This window comes from Scomber japonicus, chromosome 20 (assembly GCF_027409825.1).
Source record: "Scomber japonicus isolate fScoJap1 chromosome 20, fScoJap1.pri, whole genome shotgun sequence".
NCBI classification, from domain to species: domain Eukaryota; kingdom Metazoa; phylum Chordata; class Actinopteri; order Scombriformes; family Scombridae; genus Scomber; species Scomber japonicus.
Window position 1 is genome coordinate 22,584,264 of NC_070597.1, and position 19,285 is coordinate 22,603,548.

Sequence of the window (19,285 nt, forward strand, 5' to 3'; positions counted from 1 at the left end):
CACGTCCAGGTACACGCTGCACGTACAAATGTAGGGTACAGTGTAGGGTGTCGTCATATAATGCTGTACTTGATGCTCTTTAACTAAACTACACAAAGGTTAAACATAACGCATGTAGCGTCATGGATTGTGGCATGCATTCTTCCATCCATTGCTCTGTGTGCTTAGACAGAAATAATCGATTACCTACACTATATTTTGGCGATCGTAGAGGCGGAGAATAGGTGATAGGCGACAACAACATCCTCCTCTCAGTCATTCCTCTGTAGTATCATTCCACTGGTTCTTGGTGTCTACTTTGTGGTGAGTCAAACAACTGATCCATGGTGCATTCACAAACATTAACACACACTTGTTTCTTATGTGGAGTTTTTATTTATGCTCACAGTCTGCAGGGCAGAATGAACTGCCCACCTTGGCCTAAGGGAAAGAAATTGGTTCACCTGGATTTAAAAGGTGCCCCTCCAAGAGTAGAATACCTTCACAAGGTAAGAGGACAGCTGCATCTGTGATCTGCTGCAGCACATGTTTAAAGTCTGTGTTTAAAGATATTCATGTTTGCTGTCCACTAATGTGTGTTTCCCTTTCCTCAGCTGATCGATTTGCTCTCCCAGCTGGGAGCCGATGGCCTGCTGGTGGAGTATGAGGACATGTTTCCTTATGAGGGGGAGCTGAAGCTGCTGCAGGCCACAGTGCAGCCGGCTTACAGGTGCAGTTCGGGATATAAACACCAGATCATGTTTATTCCTTATCGTTAGAAGCTGTAATAAAACTGTTATTCTTCCTTAGTGGGACAAAGATCAGATGTATGTTCCATAAAGATTCCTTTGTTAACTTCAGTAAGTTGTGTCTGTATATGGTATGTTCTGTTTGCAGCAAGGAGGAGATATTATCCATACAGGAAGTTGCCAAATGTAAAGGCATGGAGGTCATCCCACTCGTGCAGACTTTTGGCCACATGGAGGTGGGGCAAACATCCCAATCCCTCGTGTTTATAACTGTTTGTAAAAGTTACAAACACTCTATTTTTAGATGGAGATCAGTGCAGTGCAATGCTCTCTGTTGTAGTTCGTGTTGAAGCACCGACCCATGTGGAGCCTGAGGGAGTTGGCTCACTGTGTCGGCACCTTGAATCCCCACAAAGAGGAGGGGGTGAGGCTGGTGATAGAGATGCTGAGGCAGGTGGTGGAGCTGCATCCAGGTCTAAACACGCTGCACATAGGAGCAGATGAGGTAAAGACTAGTCTACTAATGATTAGTTGTGTTTTTAGTATTATAGCATCACTAATTCTCTCATTCCCCAAGGTGTACATGTTGGGTGAGGGTGAGGAGTCCAAACAGTGGTTGGCTTCACCTGGACGCACAGTGGAGCAACTTTTCCTGAGTCATGTGACCAAGGTGGCCAAGGCTATAAAGGATACATGGCCTCATATGACTGTCATAATGTGGGATGATATGATGAGAGGCATGAGCCAGGACACGCTGAAAGGTGAGAAGGAAATAGAGTTCTTCAATTTACTTTTCAAATTATATCATATATGTTTACAGTTCAGATGGGTGGATAGTAACGGTAGATGGAGCTAAAACTACAATAATAAAAGTCATACACCAGTTTTAGATTTACTTACACAACAGAAATATTATAAAAATGGATTGCTCAAGGATTCCTTACATAAATATGTATAAAAAGAAAAATAATGATAATCCCAGTATTAGAACACAAAATGAAGAGAGAATTTAAAGAAAAAGTACACATTATAAAAAAAGTTTAACAAAGAGATTCAAAAGATGATACTAGCTCAACTGGCCTAATGTCCTTATGCATGTTGCGTTTTGGTAAATTCGGATGTCTTCTGATTTAACAGTTTTCATTCCGTCTTCTGTTTTGTTATCCATGTGACAGCTAGTGGTCTGGTAGGACTCGTCCAACCTATGCTGTGGGACTACACACCTAATCTGGAGGTGGACAAAACTGGTAGGAACTGTGTATGATGGAAATCAATCTACAAAAAGAACATCTCCAGCAACATCTCCATTGTCTAAGTCTGAAGCTGCATCTCTGTAACATAATCGTGACGTGTACTGTATCTATCTTGTCCAGTGTCTCTGCTGGAGAAATACTGCAGTGCCGGTATGTCAGACCTGTGGGCAGCCAGCTCTTTCAAAGGTTCCACTAGTGTTTACACCAACATAACCAGTACACAGAGACACTTAGAGAACCATTTGCAGTGGCTGAACGTGGCAGCTTCTTTATCTGCTGGCATTAACCTGAAGGGCATCGCCATCACAGGCTGGCAAAGGTAAGACTCAGAGGATGTTTTTCCATGTCTTCATATGTGTTATTAGACAAACTAACACACATTACTGGGTGCAGGTATGTGGTAATGGGAGCCTAGAAGGTAGAAAAACCTCTTTTTTGCAGTTCAAGAATCTGGATTCAGTGTTAGTCAGTCAGTTGTTAACATGGTCCATTATTTTCTCATTGCCAGGTATGACCACCTGTCAGTACTGTGTGAGCTGATACCCGTGGCTCTTCCATCACTGGCAGCCTGTCTCCAAACTCTCATCCATGGCCAGTTAAGTGCTGAGGCTCAAAGCAAAGTGACAGAGACGCTGGGTGTCTCCTCTATGGAGGTAGAGGAAATGGGAAGGTGAGGCCCGGTACTGTTTTATGAACAAAACAGACACATACAGTATGTATCTCTAAGTTAACAGGATTTTGTTTCATGTGACCTTTAGCGCTGCTGATGGTACCTTGCTGTTCCCAGGAAGAAGGCTGGCTGAGTTAATTGTGGAGCTTAATTCACTCCTTAACTCAGATGACATAAGATTTTTTGAAAACAACATGTAAGTTGTTGGCAGCAATCCTAATATGTACCTACTTTAAAGGATCAGTTAAACAATCTGGGTAATACACTTGCTTTTTTTGTAGAGAGTTAGATGAGAACATTGATACCATTGTCACATCAGTGTGTAACTATGAAGCTAGAGCCAGGAGGTGATTATCTTAGCTTAGCATAAAGACTGTAAGCACAAGGAAACAGCTAACTAGGCTCTGTCTGAAGGCAATAAAATAAACCTACAAGCACTTCTAATCTCTATAAATAACACATGATATTTTGTTTGTTTAATATGTACAAAAACCAAAGGGGGTTATGTGCTAGACTACTTTTTGGCCAGGTGCAGTGACTTCTTTGAGTCTTGTCAGCACCATGAGGTTGCACTGTAAGCTTTAGAGAGGCTGGTAGGCAGAATGTGTTTTCAGTCTTTCTGCTAAGCTAGGCTAGTCAGCTGCTAGCTATAGTTTTATATTTACTGTACAGACATAAGAGTGATGTTAATCTTCTCAGCTAACTCTCAGCAAGAAAGCAAATAAGCACATTTTCCAAAATGGACACAACTTTTCTTAAATTTCAAACATAGCTGAATACCTCTGTATGTTACTGTAGGTTTGTAAGAGGATGGTTCAGCCCCTACCAAAGACAGAGGAAGATGGTAACCCCTCTCATCACCATGCAGATTCACAGTGAAGCATCAATGTGAGCATTTGTTTCTTACATTACAGCTACTCTTTCTGCTCAACATCTGTTCTTTGCAAGTGAATTTGTTCAAAACCCCCAATTTAGCTTCTTAAAGAAACCTCATCTGATCTCCTCAGGTATTTGACAATGTTGCAACAGAAGGGGGAGGAAGTGAGAGGAGAGATGTCCAACTTTACCCAGATTCAACAGCCCAGGAGTGGATAGAAGAGCATGTTAGCCCTGTAATGGCTCCTCTGCAGAGGATTATAGATGAAATTGCAGCCTGTGTGAAGGAGATGGTGCCATAGAAAAGTTTGCCAGATCAAGAATCTAAGTGCTTTTTTGATGACTTTCTGAAAACACTGATGTTTTAATGTGAAATTGTGTGATTTCAATAAGCTAACGAATGTATGTACTAATTGTAGCAAAGAAAGGAAGATGAGTTGAGTTGGGGTTTACATACAAAACTGTTTTATATGATTCCTGCAAATGTATCAAAGTAAACAAAAATAATTAAATCCAACAGTTAACCAAAAAAAAACTCTGATTTTCTTTTCAAGCAGCATTCACCGACATTTAACATTATCAGCCAATACTGACACAACCTGATTTAATACACTTTGCAGACAGAAAAAAAACTACATAGAAGTTTGACCGAAGCACCAAATGGTTTGCCTGAGATTCAATCTTTGGTTCACAAGAAGTATATAAATGTTTTAAAAAACAGAACAGCAATAGGCCAAAGCATTTCACACATAATTCACTCTTGAATACGCCATGAAAATCCCTCATGCTTGATTACAGTTTGCACATGCTTTCACCCGGATTGCCTTCTGCGTATGAATAAACATGCAAAAGGTGATTATCCAACGGGTGGTCTATGAAATGGTGGGAAAAGCACTTTCTATTGTCATAGGGCTAAACACATAAACACTTATTAGAGTTCAGTAGGAAGGCACGGTAAATCTGTAAGTCTGGAGTGTATTCTCAAACAGTAATTAGGTCAATAAAAGGTAAGACATGATATACATTTAGAGAAAGCTATATATACAGTACAACGCAGGAAAAAGTCTCAACATGTTGCCTGGAACCTTCTTTTTAAGAAAACTGATTAATCTATGAAACATTTGCATGGTAAAACACATAATCGGATGATGTTTTGTTGCAGATGACATGAAAATTAAATAAAAATGTAGTCTCCCAAGGCTACCTGACATATCACAGAGGGTAGAAGTCTGTAAGGAGACACAGAAGGAGGTGTCATCCTTGGTTTTACATGCACATGCTTGAAGTATACCATGTAAATGAAGGCATTGCAGAAACTGTACTCTCAGTCATGTTTTAGCAATGCCCCAATGCCCCAACTCCATCCACTCAAAGTTACAGTATGACTGAGGGTCACACAGAGATCAGAGTTCGCCTGCTTCACCCTCTGAACCACTGCTATCCATAGAATCGACTTCGTCCTCTCCATACTCTGCCTCTTCCTCCTGCTGCTGGCGTCGCTGCAGCTCCTCCAGTCCCAGGAAGCGCTTCAGCAGTACAGATATAGCTTCCACATCGCTGACAGGAGACAGATGGCATAAAAGGACAACAGGAATATTATCTTGTGTTATTTGCACCATGTATATTTATTTTGCTTTTTTGCTTCGAACTAGTGTTTGGCTTTAATAATTGATAGGGATGCACCGATCGTGAAATGCTGGGCCAATACCAAAGAATTTGGTCACTAACAAGGGCTGGGTATCTTTTAAAAAATGACGATACCAGTACCATTCCACATACCGTTAAAGTGATACTGATACCAATTGAGTACTTCATTAGATACCCATTCCACATTTTGTGCACTTGCTTTTATCAGGTGTAACATGCATGTAGTGTAGACACACTTTAGAGTGTTTAGGTGGCATCTTGGCTGTTGAACTGCTAAGCGTGCTAACTCAAATTCACCACGACTTCACCACCATAGACGAGTTGTAGCTATAGTGGCAGTGAACCAATCACATGTTGCCTTAAATCGAAGAACGCTTGCGTTGATTGGCTGTGAGCAAGTCCATACAAATGATTATTTTTTGTAGCTCTGGTTGCAAAAAGGATCGATTGCAGGTACTGTTTGACAGCAAACATTTCAATACTACTTGGTATCAATTCATTTCAGTTCATAGCTTAAACGCATCGAGTACCAATACCCAGCCCTACCAATAAGAGATATATACAGAAAACACATTTTTTTGGGATGATGTTATTATGTTTTGTTATTATTTATTCCACAGGGAAAGAAAGAAATCAGTAATTCACAAAACAAACTAAAACTAAGTAAAACAACTGCTTCAAAATCCCTTTAGCCTGCTATACGAGGAAGAAATAAACACACATTAGGTTTGCGTAAAGACTTGATAATCAAATGACGTCTGAGAACAGAACCTTAATCTTTCCTGCCCCCTGATGATTTTAACTATTGCTTAAGTACCACCTCCTGTTGTGGCCCTTCTCAGTTAACATTGACGTTTGACAGTCTAAGAGCCATCTTCCCCATTACAAAGATTGCCGTGGTTCCTGTCTGAATGCAAATGCCTTTCCTTCCTGTCTTTTGTTTCTTTTCACTTGCTGATTACTGCTGATTACTAATGTGACAACGGAAAGGGATCCAAATAAATGAAAAGCAGCACTCTTAAACCTGCATTCATTTATCTCTTATGTTTGTTGGAACATCATTTGGATCCCACGAAGGAGAGATGGAGCCTGATGTAACAATGACAACTGCTACATAAAGAGACTTGTTGAAAAAACGCAAGCGTGAAACAGTCTCAAGAAGCATTTGATATAACTAAAAACTTGAAGGTTATGTATTACATTATGTATTATAGGTTGGTACTGTCAGCAGCAGCAGATATCTACCTGCGTCCTCCCAGCGTGGCATTCTGAGTGAGGGGGTAGGAGAACCCTGTAGCCAGCCGCAACACCAGCACATAGCCTTTCCCCAAATAACGCACCCTCTCTTCCTGGACGGAGATATCACGTAGATGTGTCAGGTCCAACACAACTTGAGAGAGAAAGAGGACAAAAAACATAAGATTCTGACCTCTCAGATCATTTAATATGGACAACTGAACTGTGCTAACCCAATCTCTGTCACTGACTTTTCTCTTGGCCCTTCCGTCTTAATGTCAGGATTAAAGTGTACAAGCTTATGGTCTTGAGCTCGATCAAGTTCTTGGTTTTGTCAAACACAGCCTCCTCCCATTCCTCCATGTTCTGCATGGCCACAAAGAGACAGCCAGTAACGTAGAAAAGCTTCCATAAGATGCTGTCTGTGAAGTGGAAATCAAAAGGAGAAGTGGTATGAGATGCAGTGCAGTATGCAAATATGGACCGTTATGTCAATGGAAAGATGCAAATTGGTTAACAGATTATGAACATTCACTTTGTGTACCTGAGCTGTAGTATGCAGCTGCCAACCCAATAGAAGCTATACCTGAAATTAAAAAAGAAGCGTATCATTTTGGAGATAACACAAGGAGAGAGGAGATAGACTCATTTCACATTAAGTGGTATATGTGGTATGAGCAGCAGCCACACAGATATACACACACTTACCGACAAGAAGAGACCAGGAGCGAATGCCAGGGGCTCTCTTCAGGTGGAGCAAGGTGGAGGTGTTCACCTCTACTGTCATGTAACCCATCTGCACAGAAGGCAGAAATGTGAGTGAATCTAGCACTTTATATATTTACCTGTCAGACAGATATCAGATTACTGCTGATAAATAAAAGCCAAGGTTACCTGATGCTTATATAATTGCTACATTAAAAGGATCAATTCACCCAAATTACAACAAAATAAATGTTCTCACTTATCTGTGGTAGTACCATGCAGATAATTTTGGTTCATTTGAGACATCAACACAAGAGAGGTGCTCTCAAATAAAATATGGGGAAGTTGTGGTCTAACTGTGTATGTGTGTGTTGAAGAGACAGGGATTGTATCTAATTCTAGTTTTCAGACCTGTTTTGTTGCATAGGCTACTTGTGCTAAAATACAGTATATCTTACGTAAATATATATCTATACATACACATAAGAAGGATTGGAATTATTTTCTCTCATCCAGGGGTGGGGAGAAAGTGGGGAGTGGTGAGTACAATGCATTTTAGTAGGATTAGCTTTTGTTTTGTATACTTGGGTATGTTTGTATGTCATTATATAGAGTGCATGTGTGTCTATACATGAAAATGTATATAACTCCAATTTTACATATGTGGGACAGCTAATACATATGACCACTTATATGTATGTTTTTTTCCTTATTTAAAACAAAAATATTATTTCAATTTTGTGCTTATTCTGTATACTGCATATTTCTAAATGTTTAAATCAATTGTCAACAGCAAATCTGGGCCTAATCAATGGTCTAACATAAAAAAATGTGGGGTCAGTAGTAGTTTTCACCTAACAGGTTAATCCAGAAACAATGTCCTTTTTACACAAGATGATCTGCCACACCTTGCTGACAACATCTTACACTGGGACCATCTTCTACCAAGGAAATAGTCCCAAAACTATACAATGTTAACACAGTGTTCTTTGGATCAACCAGAGTGACCAATTACCTCAATAATAAAAACCCACGCCCTGATATCACTAGAGGAAAGACAGAGAAAAAACACATTCTCTTTAGTGATTTTGGTGAACTAAGCCTTTAATTTCTGCTGGACGCACAACAGGATGCCACTGTTGTTGTTACTGATGGGAGGAGACACACCACTGTCTCACCAGGACTGAGTAAATATAACCCATAGGAGACCATTTGGAGACACTTACCTTAAACTTGTTGGTCTTACTGCAAAGTCTTCGTATAGGAAATGTAGAAAAAGAGAATTTGTACGAAGAAACACGTGCAGTGAGTTATAAGGAAGTTCTGTTCATATTATTGCAACAACTGTCATGAATGGGGGATACTTCCTTCCTGGATGCCCCTGCTCTGATTGGAGGAGCACATTTTCAGACCGCCTTCGAAATAAAAGCTCAAAAGGCGCTAGGTGAAGAGGTAAAAAAAATCAATTTCGCAGCGTTGTCTGTTTATTACGTAAGAGGACTTTCCGTTTTTCATAACAGCTGTGTGCTAAATTAAAGATGTACGGAAGTAGGCCGGAAGTAGGCCGTTACGACAATAACCACGTTTTCTTCTTGATTTCACACATTCTCTGAAAAACTAATATCAACTTCATGCGGGATATTTAACCCTGTAAATATACAATGTATTAATTTTCATGCAGTGACAAAGTGTAAATAATTGTTTTAAGGGTTTTAAAAGGGCTTCTTTTTTTTTACTTAAGTCAATGATTTTTAACTGAAGTCAACGCTTCTGGAGCGTTCTTTCCCCGCATTCGGCCCTACTCTGCCTCTGATTGGGTAATATTCGTTGGCTCCTCGCAGAGCCCTATAGGACTCGTCTTTTCGCTTGCAGTAGGGCGGGTCTTCGAAGAATGCGGGTGGGGGGGAACAGAACGCCACCTATATGCGCATGCGTGTGGATTCACCGGGGTCCACAACACAATGGAGTCGGACATACATACATAACTAAAAAACGTAGAAATGACTGGTTTCAATACTAAAAGCCCCAGCTTTGAAAGCGCTGTTCTCTGTAGACTATGAAGTAGTAGCGGAGGATAGTTGCAGTGACGCCGTCCACAGGGGACTTGAGCGGGAACTGAAAGAGTGCTGAGTAACTTAGGTTAGCTTGCTGGGTTTCACCTGCTCTGACTGACTGTCCTCTACATGTTTTACATGTCTTTGTCTGAAAGAGCAGAGAAATACAAACCGTCCGGTGAGTTAACTCAAAATTCAACTTTGTAATTTAACCACAGGGACTGTCAGTTAAACATTTAAAGCGAACTGAGTAATTCTATTCACAGCTAACTAAAGAGAAAAGGCCTGTAGCGCACTAGCATAGTTTTAAATCACGTAGTTATAGCTCATAAAATCCTACGTAACAGTTAGCTCATTAACGTAACACACACGGGACTGTAATTATAGACAGCAGTGATCAAATGTTCACCACAGGAGGCTTTTACACCATTGGAGACGAATATATGCTGTTTAAACTATTGGTGTGTTTTTTACAGTATTATAACCTCTAGCCACACTTACCCCCCCATCCCCCTCCTCCTTATACAAACATGATGTGATGTAATGGGCTTTGTGGCTGTTTAGTGTTTCAATACAGTTCTCATTGTCATTATTGTGTCTATAATTAACGTCAGCCATTGGATTTTTAATGACAGCCTCCCTCCTTCCTAGCATGAGGCTGGTGTGTTTATGATAAGCGGGCTGCTTGTGATAGGACGTTGGAGGACAGTCAGAGGAGGGTGGAGTTGGCAAAGCAGTGACACAGCTGCATGCTGCAAGCTAGTCATCATGCCGGTGCTGCAGAGGGAACAAGCGATGTGAGGAGGTGCTGATGCTGTCTTGTGTTTGTCATCCACTATGTACAGACACCAACCGAGGAAAATGTCAGAGGTCAACATAGGGAAGCTCAAGGAGAAGTGTGAGAACTGCACCAAACAGGTGAATTTCTGTTATTATTGTTATTACTGTGATGTTGTGGAAAAAACCATATACACCAATGCTTAATTTTTTTATTTTTTTTTTAATCTACTCACAGTGCAACAAGAAACAGACTGATGATGGTGCCGGCTCACAACAGGAAGGGGATGAAGTCAATGGACAGGTAATGGCTGTTTACTCCATTGATCTTCAAAATCAATCTTCATTAGGATCACCTAACACTCACGTCTCCATTCCCTCAGGTGAATGAAGGACCGCAGCTGCTGCTGAGTGCTTGCCTGTCCTGTGATGGCTGTCTGTCAGAGGAGGAGAGCCTGAAGATCTCTCAGCAGAGCCTGGAGGAAGTGGAGCGAGTTCTAGCACTCAACAAGGTGCGATGCACGCTCAGTCAACCTGAGGAAGTCAGGGAGTTTGTCTTGTTGCACTTTGAGAAAAATAACTTACTTTATTTTTTTATCCGCCCCCGTCAGAAATGTGACGTAACGAAGCACAAGGTGCTGGTGGCGTCGGTGTGTCCACAGTCTCTTCCTTACTTTGCTGTGAAGTTGGGTCTGGACGTCAATGAGGCCGCCCACAAACTCTGCAGCTTCCTCAAGAGCCTGGGTGAGTTTCAGGAAGAAGTATTAAAGTGCATTCATCTGTTAGAGGTCATGAAGGTTGTTTTTGAGTGTATGTGGAGACATCATGAAGTTGAGATTTATCCAGATCAGATCGAGGAATAAGCAATATCCTACTTTTTCAAGTCAGAATTTGACCCGATTTCCTCCTGCTTTTATTACGTACAATTGATCTTAATTCACATTTTCTCATATAAACCTCTTTAATTTGTCTATCGGCCATCTTTAGATACATTCCTATATCGCTGGTGTGGAGAAACTGCCACCTACTCATTGGTATCTATCACAGATGCGCGAAATTTCTCCCCCATTACTTATGTCACCGTTTCTCTTTCCTCTTGCAGGAGTGCAATATGTGTTTGACACCACTCTGGCGGCAGGTTTTAGCATCTTGGAGTCTCAAAAGGAGTTCATCCAGAGGTATCGCAGGAGACACCATGACTCCCACGCCATGCCCATGTTTACCTCCTCCTGCCCAGGTAAAAAGCCTTCTTCTTCCTTCCACCTGTTCTCTTTTTCTTTTCATTACCCATCTGCCAGACTAATTTTCTAGCCAGCTGAACTACCCTCCACTCAAAGCTGCTGCTTGTCAGGTCAACAGAGCTTGTTTTAGAAGTAAAGATAGCACTGGAGTGCTGGTGGGGATAGATAGAAAGCTCTTTTTCCACCACTCCCTTCATCAGAGATATGAAGGTACAGAGTTACAAACTATCTTGACCTCTCTTCTTTTCACTTATCATTAACATCCATGAGTTCATTCAGTGTTTAGGAAGTGTGTTCAGGTGAATTGCAATAAATGTCAGGAAAGTATTTAGTTATCCATATGTTTGACAAATGTGTCTTTTTTTACAGGAATCTGCTAAAAATGCTTTATTTATAGTTTTCTGTGCTGATTCTCTGTTTGAGCTATTTAAATTCTATGGATAGGTTTTAAATTTGGCAACAGCCAATTACACATGCTGTGTATAAATGTTGTTATTTTGTGTGTGAGTGCGCTTTTCTATCCATGTAAATTTAACCTTACTAATATACACTCTCTTGTTGTAAACATTTGAAATTGGGACGCAATAAACCAGATGTTCCTCTAACAATATAAGTGTGTGTGTGTGTGTGTGTGTGTGTGTGTGTGTGTGTGTGTGTGTGTGTGTGTGTGTGTGTGTGTGTGTGTGTGTGTGTGTGTGTGTGTGTGTAAAGGGTGGATCCGCTATGCAGAGCGTGTACTGGGAAGTTTGGTCACCCCTCATATCTGCTCAGCCAGGTCTCCCCAGCAGATCATGGGCTGCCTGGTCAAAGACTTCTTCACTAAACAGCAGGTGAGAATTTATTGTACTTCACCTCTCACAGTCAAAGGTCTCCAGTTCTACAGCAGCACTGTTATTTTTGAGCCACGCCAAAGGCCAAAGCGTGGCCAGCACATACACGTTGCTTTTTTTAGCCTAGTCAGTTTCTACACAGATGTCATAAAGCTGTCATAAAATGGCGAGGACTGCTGAAAAGACAGAAGTGTGTAGAGGTCCTTGAACAAGTCATGAATGTGCACAAAAATGATCAGACTGACTGGTATGTGAGATTAGCTGTGGACTGATACACATGGTCCTCTCCAAGCTTACACCTGGCACAGACGACGACATCACAAATTATCATCAGAGCTAAATGTAATGCTATTTCACATCTGTATAGTTTCAGTTCACCATTGAGACCGAGCAGCCTGCAGACAAAACTAATCACATTAACTGAGTGCACTGGACGAGCACTGGGACCAGCATTAGCTTCCAATTTCCAAACATCTCTCCTGCACCATATGATTGACTAGTTTACCGTCATTTGATTCGTTCAGTAGCAGAACTCTGTCTCTGCATCCTGACCAGCAGATCTCCAGAGACAAGTCAGACACTGTCACAGCTGTCAGGTGGTGAGGTGGTGTGGTGGTGTGGTGGTGTGGTGGATTTTAATAACACATCAGCCACACCGCACTCAGTGTTGTGGTAGAGTACAATTATAACAGGAGTCTCTGACACTTGAGTGAACATTGTCCTCTAACAAGAAGTCCAAATCTGTTGACGGTACAAGTTTTTTAAAGTAGTTCAATTCTGCCATTGAAAAAATATAAAATCTCTGTTTACGTAGTTGGTGTATCAGTCACACACTGACGTACTCTGCTGTCAGGTTCTGGGAAACTGTCAACATCATTTTCTCTTGCGGTCAGCATTTGTCAGACAGCAGTGTTACTTGGCTGGTTGACAACTGATTTAGTCCATGGTCCATGTCCATGTCTACAGGTGCAAGACCCTTTGGACTTGTTCTCACTCATTGTGAATTTATGGGGTCCATTCCAGGAAAACCTTTAGAAACCTTTGCAGGTTTAACACAGCTGTTAAAACACTCTCATGCCTGACGAACTTTAAAAGATACACAACAAACAGACATGAAAACACTTGCTAGCAACATTAGGACTGCAAACAACCGTAATGAACCGATACTCAATACTCAGTCATCCAAAACAATACACAAGGTTCTGCACAAGATCTGCCACGTCATGTTGTTTTTCCTCCTACCTTGCAGAAGCTGAGTCCAGAGAAAGTCTATCATGTGGTGGTGGCTCCTTGCTTTGATAAGAAGCTGGAGGCGGTCAGAGAGGAGTTTTACAACAGTCTGCTGGAGAGCAGGGATGTGGACTGTGTCCTCACCTCAGGTTCAGTCCTCTTTATCTTGATGCACTGATTCCCTGTGCTTAATAGACATGCTAATACTTATTTGAGTTCATTTTGACCCATTGGTAACTTTTACTGCCCTGAGGTGTCATAGTGTAGGAAGATACTCATTACGAATCATTTCCAACCAGGCAGAGAACCTCCACGTTCCTGTACATAGAGGGTCTCTTCATGTTAAAATAAAGTTAGAAAATGAGTCTTTTGGATATGATAGCTTGTGTAATTTGTATTAATTGAAGCTCATAATCAAAGCCAACAAGCTGGACTAGCCAATAAAGTTGATAATGATGTGGAGATGTGACGGTAACAGTGATGTTTCATGGTTCAGGGGAGATCTACTACCTGATGGAGCAGAGGAAGGTTTCAGTGGAGAAGCTGGACTCAGTTCCGTTGGACCACGTGTGAGTAGTAAAAGACCATTTCTGCAATCATGAGGTATCGTATGAAAAATTAGATCTATGAGGACAAGAAAGGGTGTAATTATCAAAAGAGATTTAACGAGTCGAAAATCAAGCAGAAAGTCTTTTTATAATGGATCAACAGTTTGAGTCATTTTCCAGAAAAAGGGTCAAACATTTGTTAGATACTGAATGTCACTTTTTAAATTAATGATTTATCATGAAACTTGTTGACAGATTAATAGATAATGAAAATGATCCTTAGTTGTAGTTTGAGTCAGCAAGCTCAATGGCTAACAGTGAAGCAATAGACCGTAAGAAGCTTCATTATTCAGTTTATGTAGAAAGGACAACTTTGCATGTATTGATCATATTTGGTACTGCACATAAAAAACTACAGCTGTGTATATATAATACATTGCAAGAAGTTTATAAATTTCTGATACTTAAATTGTCTCCTCTTATTTAATCCGTCCTCTAAACAGCTGTTGTGGTTGTCTCTGCAGGCTGGGAGAGGCAGGGGATGCAGCTCTGGTGAGGCACGAGGGCCGCGGTTCAGAAGGCTTCCTGGAACACGTGTTCAAACACGCTGCCAAAGAGCTCTTTGGTCTGGACGTCCAAGAGATCACATACAAAACCCTCAAGTGAGAGACACTGAGACTATACAGCATCCAAGCAACTTCCAACATCCATATCACCCTATTTTTTTTCTCTTTTACTCACCTGTCTCATGTTGGTTTTGTAGGAACCGCGACTTCCAGGAAGTGACCCTGGAGCGGGACGGGGAAACGCTGCTGCAGTTTGCCGCCGTCTACGGTTTCAGAAACATCCAGACTCTCGTTCACCGCATGAGGAAAGGACGTGTGCCTTACCAGCTGGTGGAGGTGCTGTCCTGCCCAGGAGGTAACATCATCACAGTCATTTTCTCATGTCTTTTCTAATCTGAAATGTCTCCCATCAGTGGAAATCTGTCCGTGTTCATGCCTTCAGTTCACTTATGTGTCCATGTGTGTCTCTCTCAGGGTGCTTGAGCGGTCGCGGACAGGCAGAGAGCGAGGCGGGAGGACGGACGGATAAAACCCTGGTGCAGCAGATGGAGGAGGCCTACACCAGCATGCCGGTCTCTCTCCCAGAGGTCAACCCCACCATGCACACCCTTTATCAAGACTGGCTGCAGGGCCAGGACTCCCCACAGGCCAGCACACTGCTGCACACCCAGTACAAGAGTCAGACTCAGACCCACACACAGCCCCCACACATGCAGTGGTGAGAGAGAAGGACAACAGATTTTAGTTTTAAGACTTGATAGAGGCGGGAATAAAAGAAGCCTCCGCTTGGCTCCTGATTCTGCTCGGACCACATTTCATCGTTCCTGCTGGCACCATGAAGGACAAGTAGAGGACCACGATGCTCTACAGACCACTGAGTGACAACTGAAGTGTCAGTGGGTGCAATTCTTCCATTTGGCCACAAGGGGGTGACATCTGTAGATTGAAAAAGTGGTGGAGCCCATATTCCATATATGGGCCTGAGGAAGGAGTCAGTCTAGAAGAACAGACTTTTTATGATGCTAATGAGGACAGACACAATTAAGGTAGCAGGTGTACAGGATCTATATCATCCTGATTTGAGGAAGTGTGTCACAAGCATAAACTGTTTATCATGGCCAGTTTAAAGAGCAATAAACCACTAAAAAAAATAACTTTTTAGGTGATCTGAACTTGTGGATACTTAATGCACACTGGAGGAATCTAATGTATTCCAAATCCAAACTGTCCCAACATGTAACATGCTGTTTTTTTGTTTTGTGTCAAAGTTGTGTCCACTGTTCCTTGCTCAAAGACAAACCAATGTGGTATCACACAGGGACAGGTCTTGCTTTGAGGACTATGCAACAGTGTGATTGTGTAACAGTCAAAAACGAAACTGAGGTTGAAAGTTCAGACTTATCAAATGACGTAAGCTTATTACCGGCTCAGTGTTTATCCGTCCCAGTGAAGAATCAGAGTGAGTATTTTATTATTGGTACATATTTTCATTTGTCTTATTGCTTTAAGTCTTTTGATTCCATTCCTCAAAGACAACCAGGAATAGTATTTTTAAGTTATATGTTGTTTGCATTCTTTATTTTACAAGATCAAAACATACATGTCATACATGTTGAGCACTAAACTATTGTGACAAAGCAGTGAGCGCTGTCGTATCATTGGCCTTCATTGACCGTCTGCAAAGTGAATGACTTTGTTAATATGTGAACGTGTAATGTCTAAACCTTTCCAGTTAAAGGATGACGTGCAAGTCAAAAACAGCAGCCTGAATTTCAGAAGAAACTCATTAAAATCAACATTCAAAACAGCTTTTCATTGTGATGATCAGTCAGTAGATGTGTGGGTTTGTTTCTAGTCCCCTGATTTCATTTGAACTGTGAATTTGTGAAAGGTTGCATTTAGTATGTATGTAATGTTTCCAATGCTGTGAGTTCCTGCATGTTTAGATATCACTGGAGGTAAGTGAGAAAGTCTTTTGATGGTGAACTGACAGTTTAAAGGCTCATTTTCACCCACCAGTGCCAAAACGATTGATAAGCTGATCAACAGAAAACTGATCAACTATTATAAATTGCATATTTTGGCTCTGGGATACCCAACAAGCAATTGGGGTTTCTGGGAGTTTTCAGTTTTGTTATGTTTTTAACAAAATGATGAATTGACAATTAAAAAAATAAATCTGTAGTTATGTGTATATGCATCAACCTCTGCACAGTGGTTTCCAGTTGTTCTGAAGTCAACATAAAATAATGACAATAACAATTTTAACTAATTTGCAATGAAAAACTGTCAAACTAAATAATGACATGAAAATAATGAAAATTTATGACCTTGTTTATGCTTGTTTATCATATTTAAAGCCATATCAGCCAGTTATTATCAATACATTAACCTGGTTATGGATGAAATCTGATTTATGACCCTGTTTAGTCTGATTAGTATCTTGGACCATACACTGATTTGAGTTGACCTATATGCAGCTGCTGGAGAGCCGTGATCTGTTTGGAGAATGATCATAAGGAACATTAGAGAGAGAGAGATTTTTTTAACACTAGCCAACATCACATCCTGTACTTTATATTTTGTAGAAACATTCAGATATGATGGGTTATAGTGGGACTTACCCAGAGGAGGATTCTGAGTTTACCTGATATGTTTCATTCCTGTGATGGGAACCATCTTTTTAAAGTATGGTTTGTTATAAATGACATTTTATAACAGCAGTATATTTACAGTTGTAGCCCTTCATTCCTGTTGTTTTCTTTAGGCCTTTTTACATGGAATGACCTGAGATTGAATCCACAGCAGTACATGGGTTGGTATCACTTTCCACTAAACTTTCATCTGAATTCATTGATAAGTTTTATGATGGAAAATTACTCTTTTTATGAGTGTTTACTGTGGATGTTTATGGCGATAGTTTATGTTCCATTGATAACACACAACCTTTGACCCTGATTTATTTCCCGCCTTCTCATTTTACCTTTATTTCCTGTCCCTTGTTGTTCATTTGTGCAGTCTTCTCTACTGTCAGCCATCCTCTGAAATTCCTCTGCTGTGGTACCTGGATATAAAACTGGATTTATATTCATGTAAGCAGTCTACAAGGTAAGTTCCTCTCTTTCTAAAAAAGGTATTATAGATGTTATTACTCAGATTTAAGGACAGAGGATGTTGTATTGTTGTGTTGCTGCACACTTCATTGAAGACATGAAGTCATTTAGTGTCACTACTTATAGATTCTCTTTGTGGTCTCTTGAGGTTTGGGATTTTGTTTCAGGATCAACACAAAGTATTATGGACACGTAATGAATATAGTCATTAGTAAATAATGAAGAGTTCAAATATAGAGTTTGAATAGTTGCAGTTTAAAAAGTTACCAACTTATCACGAGGACACATCTGAGACTGACCATTGAGCTAAGCTAGTTGACTGTCGGCAGTAGCTTGTAGTTTACTGTGCAGATATTAAAGGTGCAATCAGAGGTGGAAAGTAACGAATTACATTTACTCGCATTACTGTAATTGAGTAGGTTTTTTGTGTATTTGTATTTTTTAAAGTAGTTTTAGAAATCTATAATTCGACTTTTACTTAAGTATGTTTTGTGTGAAGTATTGTACTTTGATACATTTTAAATCAGTAAAAAAATATTGACCAATATTTTTTTAAAGCAAAGGGGATCATAGATCATTAACCAGCATGATATAATAACTTAACATTCATAAAGTGTTGCAGCTTGTGACAACCTGGCAGCTAGCTCTTATAGCGCCATATAAACTGTAACAGGAACAGAACACAACTCACATGTTTATGGACGCATACTAAATGTCCACTAGACGTTGTGGCGTCATCTGTGTCACTCTGCAGTTAAAGGCATTGAGCATGATGCGTTCACGTGAAAAGGATAGTGTCTGAAATGAGATAATTGAGCGAATGGTGCACGGGGGCACAGCATTCTTAAAGGGGTACTGGAAAGTTTGTTCCTCTTTGGGTCATTTAAAGAAAAGTTATTGCTCTTGTGAACTTGAACTGTATTGATTTATAGATTTTCAGTATGGTTGTTGGTTTACAGCTGGGGCGATTGTAGGACTAGGATCAGACTTTTAGAGGGGCTCAGCTCCTAATAAGAATTTGGCATTCAATGCCCTGCAAGTGTTTAAAAAAACAAAAAACAATAATAATTCAGTGTTTCCCACAAATTTTTTAGACTATGGAGGGTTTATTATTTTTAGGGGTGCTGAGATAAAATTTAGGGGTGTTAGAGAGTCCCTAAAAAGGGTCTAAAATCGACCCTGGTTTACAGAATCAACAATTTATGCCACCTTCAATTCACTGGTTGTGTTTTTTTGGAAATATTTTATGAGAGGTCTTCACTAAAATGACACATATCTCCATAAATGTTTTAAATGTCGTGTGTCGCCATATTTCATGTTATCATTGAAGTTGAATTTGTAAATGTATACCTTTACCTTTAATTAAAACAACTAGTTAGAGAACAAGCTACTTTTTACTTTTACTTCAGTATATTTTTAGACCAGTACTTTTACGTGTACTAATTTCAAGTAGTGGTACTTTTACTTGAGTAGAATATTTCAGTACTCTTTCCACCTCTGGGTGCAATACATGACAGTCATCACTAGATGAAAATCCATGTGCCTTGTTTACTCAACAAAGTTGGGGAAAAAAAGAAAAGAAAGCAGACCCTGAACTAAACACAGATCAAACTGTCAATCTAAGCCGTGCTGATCACATACGGATGAAGATTGTGTTTTTGTATTGTCTGTTTCTCACCTCAAATGCTTTCAGAAACAAATATTTTAGTTTAGCTGTACTTTGTGAAAGTTTGTGATACGACCACTAAGCAGACGTAGAGGACACAGAGGGACTCACGTGCACGCTCACATGTAGTCTACTAACCACCTAC

General features: G+C 40.4%; 3 protein-coding genes across 4 annotated transcripts; 2 read left to right on the forward strand and 1 right to left on the reverse strand.

The window, feature by feature from the left end:
• The first annotated feature begins 9 nt into the window (after positions 1 to 9).
• Positions 10 to 4,062, forward strand: LOC128381205 (hexosaminidase D-like). Its single transcript, XM_053341154.1, is given in 13 exon segments — positions 10 to 303; positions 389 to 488; positions 594 to 709; positions 877 to 964; positions 1,069 to 1,233; positions 1,306 to 1,489; positions 1,904 to 1,975; positions 2,102 to 2,300; positions 2,490 to 2,651; positions 2,740 to 2,847; positions 3,450 to 3,539; positions 3,659 to 3,708; positions 3,711 to 4,062. Coding segments are annotated over 12 exon segments (1,440 nt in total). The 5' UTR covers positions 10 to 303; positions 389 to 401; the 3' UTR covers positions 3,830 to 4,062.
• A 424-nt stretch (positions 4,063 to 4,486) lies between these two features.
• LOC128381207 (cytochrome b-245 chaperone 1 homolog) lies at positions 4,487 to 8,561 on the reverse strand. Its single transcript, XM_053341156.1, has 6 exons — positions 8,342 to 8,561; positions 7,119 to 7,206; positions 6,955 to 6,996; positions 6,662 to 6,832; positions 6,420 to 6,564; positions 4,487 to 5,084 (listed from the first exon to the last, which is right to left on the reverse strand). Exons 2-6 carry the CDS (start codon positions 7,204 to 7,206, stop codon positions 4,931 to 4,933), a joined length of 600 nt encoding a protein of 199 aa, XP_053197131.1. The 5' UTR covers positions 8,342 to 8,561; the 3' UTR covers positions 4,487 to 4,930.
• Positions 8,562 to 9,029: 468 nt separating this feature from the next.
• Positions 9,030 to 16,537, forward strand: narf (nuclear prelamin A recognition factor). 2 transcript variants are annotated; one of them, XM_053341672.1, is made up of 12 exons: positions 9,030 to 9,347; positions 10,015 to 10,087; positions 10,185 to 10,250; positions 10,330 to 10,458; positions 10,558 to 10,690; positions 11,049 to 11,183; positions 11,899 to 12,017; positions 13,267 to 13,396; positions 13,744 to 13,816; positions 14,320 to 14,457; positions 14,559 to 14,716; positions 14,836 to 16,537. In XM_053341672.1, the coding sequence occupies exons 2-12, from the start codon at positions 10,031 to 10,033 to the stop codon at positions 15,081 to 15,083; spliced, it is 1,386 nt and encodes a 461-aa protein (XP_053197647.1). In that variant the 5' UTR covers positions 9,030 to 9,347; positions 10,015 to 10,030; the 3' UTR covers positions 15,084 to 16,537. The 2 variants fall into 2 exon arrangements, with proteins under 2 accessions (XP_053197647.1, XP_053197646.1); XM_053341671.1 differs by lacking the exon at positions 9,030 to 9,347 and having other exon boundaries at positions 9,381 to 10,087.
• The last annotated feature ends 2,748 nt before the right edge of the window (positions 16,538 to 19,285 follow it).